At 56.6% G+C, this 5715-nt stretch overlaps 2 protein-coding genes across 2 annotated transcripts in view; both read left to right on the forward strand.

The window, feature by feature from the left end:
- VOLCADRAFT_62543 (uncharacterized protein) overlaps positions 1–545 on the forward strand; it is a gene marked incomplete at both ends in the record, with an annotated part of 3377 nt that extends 2832 nt beyond the window's left edge. The window contains 3 exons of the mRNA XM_002952491.1: positions 148–183; positions 238–294; positions 471–545. Coding sequence (XP_002952537.1) covers positions 148–183; positions 238–294; positions 471–545 — 168 coding nt within the window. The remainder of the gene's footprint in view (positions 1–147; positions 184–237; positions 295–470) is intronic.
- Positions 546–2868: 2323 nt separating this feature from the next.
- Positions 2869–5019, forward strand: VOLCADRAFT_93289 (uncharacterized protein; the record flags this gene model as incomplete). Its single annotated transcript, XM_002952492.1, has 1 exon — positions 2869–5019. The coding sequence occupies one exon, from the start codon at positions 2869–2871 to the stop codon at positions 5017–5019; it is 2151 nt and encodes a 716-aa protein (XP_002952538.1).
- Positions 5020–5715: the final 696 nt, after the last annotated feature.

Below are 5715 nucleotides of genomic sequence, written 5' to 3' on the forward strand. Positions count from 1 at the left end.
TGGGAGTTGGGTTTTGTGTGTGGGGGGGGGGGGTAGCGGACAGAGAGCCTTGTGTACAAATGCGGAAAGAAAGCAGAGCCAGGCACCAAGGGAGGGGGCCATGTGGCGGCGAATGATGTGCGCCCGAGCTCCCACACCGCTCGAGAGCGCCCCGACGTACATGTACCGTTCAGAACATGTATGGTGCTCCCAACATTTCAACTCTGTTACCCTTAACTGTCAACCGCCAACCGCCAGGCATTGGACCTGGTCAAGGACGCGTTCGTGTCGGCCGGGGAGCGTGATATTTACACGGTGAGGTGTTTTGGGATGTGTGCGTGCTCACACGTGCGTGCGTGTGTGGGGGGGAGATTGGGGCCCGGGGGGGGACGGGAGGGGAGGAGGAGGAAGTGGGAGAAAACCCTACCCCCTCCCTACCACTACCGCTACCCCCCACCTTCCCCGCCCCCATCCCTACTCCTCAACCTCAGGGTGACAAAGTGGAGATCCTGATCATCACCAAGGACGGCATCAAGCGGGAGGAGCTGCAACTGAAACTGGACTGAGCACCCCGGCTGGCTGTGGCGGGACGTTGCTTGCGGAAGCCAGAGCAGCAGGAGGACTGGGAGAGGGGAACTGTAGGCTGGCGGGTTCTAGCAGCAGGAGGATTAGCGATATCTTGTTAAGGAAAATACCTTGTTAAGGGAGAGGAGGAGGACGCGGATGTCCGTGGGGTTGCGGGCAGCAGTCGGGTGCAGTTCATTGCCCGTTGACGAAACGGACGAGGAAAGGCTGATGTGGTTGGTGGCGAGGCCGGCGTTGGCGGGTATGTGTGTGTGGGCGGGGTGGGGGAGAGGAAGGAGGAGGGGAGCACCCGTCATGTCGGCTGCTTGACAGGGAAAGCTGATGGCGGCGGAACCGATGGTTCAGTGGACAGAAAGGCGGTGTGCGGTACAGTAGGCGGAAGAGGGAGGAAGAGGACGGGCGACCCGGGGGGGGGGGGGGAAATAGGGGATAGTGGGGAGTAACCGGGGCGTTTGTTTAAAAAATTGTAGTGGTGGTGATGGTGGCGGTAGTGGTAGTGGTGGTGGGATACGCCAAGGGGGGGGATAGGTTGGCCATGTGGCGGAAGCTCTCCCCCCTTTTTGCCCTGTTCGCTCCCACATGCGCCGCTCCCTGCTTCGCCCCGTGTGGCGTGTGTACGTTCCACCACCTCCCGGCGCTTCCCCTCTTGGGGCGGGGCGGGGCGGGGCTGCATGGACTTGACATTGACCAGCTGGTGGTTATGTTGGTGCACGGACACATGCGGCTTTCCCTCATGGTGTGTGGTGCGCATGTCGTACAGTACGATACGGACACATACGGGTGGCCTGGATGCCAAGGACGCAGCTCCGGCCAAATGCAAAAGGGTGTAATCTGGGGGCCCCGGGTCGTGCAAAGAGCTCTCCAACTCCAATTTTGGAACCTAATCAAGGAAAATCAGAATCCATGCCCACACACTTGCGGCGCGTGCTAACAAGCAGCTCGGAAGGAAGGCCCTGGATACGGTTCCTCACTGTCCCTGTTGCGCTGGGACGTCCGCTGCCTGCCTGGGTAGTTCATGCGCGTTTTTATTTGAAGGTGGCAAGATGCCGTCTGGGTTTTCGCGGCCTCCCAGACACTGTGGGGCCTCCGTCGCGACTGACTGTTGTTGCGTTGGTCAAAATCGTCGCCGTTGGATTACGGCCCTTCTTGAACCGGTCGTACAGGACCTTTTGATGTGTATGTTTTCCCTTAAGAGGGGAGGTGCGACACACCCCAAGGCCAAGCGCGCGCTGACAACCCAGATCCGGCGCCTGTTGGGGCTTTCGTGAAGAATTGAAAGCGGAATCTTGCCAGTTAACACTAATGTACTCGCTCCCCTGCAGGTTTGGGTGTGGCGATTTTGTATGTTTTAGCACTCTCATACATACAGAATATGGTGTTCGGGGGCTCACTGAGGCTCACATCGCTGTCAGCAGTCGTCGCGAGTCCAAGCCGAACACACTACCCCGAACCGAATAAACAAGGCCTACAGGCCAACCACTTCAGGACATTAGTACATCCCTAGACGTGCTGCTACACACAAAACCGAAAAATAACAAGCACCGTCGCTCACAGCGACACATCACCAGCAGGCACCGTAGGCACCGCAGGCCCCACGCACCACTCCTCATTTCACTCCGAATTCACAGAAAACCTGTGTTAGGGTTAGTTAGAAACCTTGTTTTTAAACCTGATGCTCAGCCACACTATGCTAACGAAAACTCTATCAGTTGCCTTTAACCTTCGACATTTTCCTAATCCTAATCAGTTTTCAACATTTTCTGTTGTGGCAGAACACATGAATTAACAGGTCCTTACAGCTGTTACCAGATCCTAACAACTAATGAAATTAAACAGCTTGATCTCCAGGGATGGGTATAAGTGGTCGCAGGGTGTCCAAATTGGACCAAGAAAGCAAGCAGCCTATAAGAAACTGCAGATGATGATGGTCCGCTGTCAAACAACTATTATCCATTCGTGATTAACAGACAATCTCAAAGCATCGCATAAGAAGTTAGGTAGTTCTGTTACACCCCAACCAACTAGGGTGAGTCCACTAATGTAGATAGCTCGTACACAGTACGGGACACATATCAACTGTAAATGCGCGCTAAGCGCTCGACATGCATCTCGAGACGGCTTTTCAGTGGACAGATACTATCACTAACAGCTTACGATTTACGCACAGCTAACCAACTAACCGCTTAACTTCTACCTAACCAGTTTCAAGGAAACCAGGTCGGCCGTCCACAACTTCCAAGCATGCATGCACAGGAGTCCCTAGTCCTAGCGGCTAAAGCCAAAAGGCGTGTGGGCTTGGGATAAATGTCGGCTATTTGGGATTTATTTCGGCATCCAGATAGTACGGCGGCGGCGGTGCATGTGCGGGCCCGCCGTACAATAGCTGGGGATAAGACGGGGGAGGAGGCGATCCCGCAGCTGAGGAGGGAGTCAAAGGCGTTGTCGGCTGCTTGGAATTTATTTCGGCATCCAGATAGTACGGCGGCGGCGGTGCATGTGCGGGCCCGCCGTACAATAGCTGGGGATAAGACGGGGGAGGAGGCGATCCCGCAGCTGAGGAGGGAGTCAAAGGCGCTGTCGGCTGCTTGGAATTTATTTGGGCATCCAGATAGTACGGCGGCGGCGGTGCATGTGCGGGCCCGCCGTACAATAGCTGGGGATAAGATGGGGGAGGAGGCGATCCCGCAGCTGAGGAGGGAGTCAAAGGCGCTGTCGGCGGCTTGGAATTTATTTGGGCATCCAGATAGTACGGCGGCGGCGGTGCATGTGCGGGCCCGCCGTACAATAGCTGGGGATAAGATGGGGGAGGAGGCGATCCCGCAGCTGAGGAGGGAGTCAAAGGCGCTGTCGGCTGCTTGGAATTTATTTGGGCATCCAGATAGTACGGCGGCGGCGGTGCATGTGCGGGCCCGCCGTACAATAGCTGGGGATAAGATGGGGGAGGAGGCGATCCCGCAGCTGAGGAGGGAGTCAAAGGCGCTGTCGGCGGCTTGGGATTTATTTGGGCATCCAGATAGTACGGCGGCGGCGGTGCATGTGCGGGCCCGCCGTACAATAGCTGGGGATAAGATGGGGGAGGAGGCGATCCCGCAGCTGAGGAGGGAGTCAAAGGCGCTGTCGGCGGCTTGGGATTTATTTGGGCATCCAGATAGTACGGCGGCGGCGGTGCATGTGCGGGCCCGCCGTACAATAGCTGGGGATAAGATGGGGGAGGAGGCGATCCCGCAGCTGAGGAGGGAGTCAAAGGCGTTGTCGGCGGCTTGGGATTTATTTGGGCATCCAGATAGTACGGCGGCGGCGGTGCATGTGCGGGTCCGCCGTACAATAGCTGGGGATAAGATGGGGGAGGAGGCGATCCCGCAGCTGAGGAGGGAGTCAAAGGCGCTGTCGGCGGCTTGGGATTTATTTGGGCATCCAGATAGTACGGCGGCGGCGGTGCATGTGCGGGTCCGCCGTACAATAGCTGGGGATAAGATGGGGGAGGAGGCGATCCCGCAGCTGAGGAGGGAGTCAAAGGCGTTGTCGGCGGCTTGGGATTTATTTGGGCATCCAGATAGTACGGCGGCGGCGGTGCATGTGCGGGTCCGCCGTACAATAGCTGGGGATAAGATGGGGGAGGAGGCGATCCCGCAGCTGAGGAGGGAGTCAAAGGCGTTGTCGGCGGCTTGGGATTTATTTGGGCATCCAGATAGTACGGCGGCGGCGGTGCATGTGCGGGTCCGCCGTACAATAGCTGGGGATAAGATGGGGGAGGAGGCGATCCCGCAGCTGAGGAGGGAGTCAAAGGCGTTGTCGGCGGCTTGGGATTTATTTGGGCATCCAGATAGTACGGCGGCGGCGGTGCATGTGCGGGTCCGCCGTACAATAGCTGGGGATAAGATGGGGGAGGAGGCGATCCCGCAGCTGAGGAGGGAGTCAAAGGCGTTGTCGGCGGCTTGGGATTTATTTGGGCATCCAGATAGTACGGCGGCGGCGGTGCATGTGCGGGTCCGCCGTACAATAGCTGGGGATAAGATGGGGGAGGAGGCGATCCCGCAGCTGAGGAGGGAGTCAAAGGCGTTGTCGGCGGCTTGGGATTTATTTGGGCATCCAGATAGTACGGCGGCGGCGGTGCATGTGCGGGTCCGCCGTACAATAGCTGGGGATAAGATGGGGGAGGAGGCGATCCCGCAGCTGAGGAGGGAGTCAAAGGCGTTGTCGGCGGCTTGGGATTTATTTGGGCATCCAGATAGTACGGCGGCGGCGGTGCATGTGCGGGTCCGCCGTACAATAGCTGGGGATAAGATGGGGGAGGAGGCGATCCTGCAGCTGAGGAGGGAGTCAAAGGCGTTGTCGGCGGCTTGGGATTTATTTGGGCATCCAGATAGTACGGCGGCGGCGGTGCATGTGCGGGTCCGCCGTACAATAGCTGGGGATAGATGGGGGTGGGGCGATCTCGGAGCTAGTAGGGAGTAAAGGCGTTGTCGGCGGCTTGAGATTTGATTTGGGCATCCAGATAGTACGGCGGCGGCGGTGCATGTGCGGGCCGCCGTACATTGTTGTAATGGGGCATAAGTTGCGTTACTTGAGGCATAAGGTTTTTTGGTGGTATAAGGCGATTGTCGGTCGGGACACAACGAAGCGTTTTCCACATGACCGTAACAAAACGTTGTCCGCAATAAACATCTGCTGCTTGTATTGACGTCTCCACCTGTTTTATCTTAGCAGCCATAAACGGTTTCGACCCGGGTCGCAAAGCCGTTTTCGGCTGAGCCTATTTACGTTATATCGATTTTTTATCTGCCGGTTCCGCTAGACTTTCGATCCTGGAATTCCATGTCATGCTGCCATGAATTATTTTTAACCTTTATAGTTACTTGAGGAGAAGCAAATGAGGCAGAACGAGATGTTTTCGTGTGTAACCCTGTCTGCAGAACTCGGCTAGTCGCGACTGAACGATTGCTCGAAAGGGAGTGCATGACAGCAGTCACCCGACAACACTTTGCATGAAGAAAGCGAATTATCTCTTATAAAATTAGTATAGTTGCATTGCTTGTTTGCCGAAATTTACGCAGCTCTAGGTTTCACGCTATGGCGCCTCTGGATCTTTCGACAGGTAGGAAGGAAACCGGGATTCGACTAGGAAAAAATATCCACATCTACCGCGTGTTG

The sequence above is a fragment of the Volvox carteri genome, assembly GCF_000143455.1.
Source record: "Volvox carteri f. nagariensis unplaced genomic scaffold VOLCAscaffold_30, whole genome shotgun sequence".
In the NCBI taxonomy this organism is placed as follows: Eukaryota; Viridiplantae; Chlorophyta; class Chlorophyceae; order Chlamydomonadales; family Volvocaceae; genus Volvox; species Volvox carteri.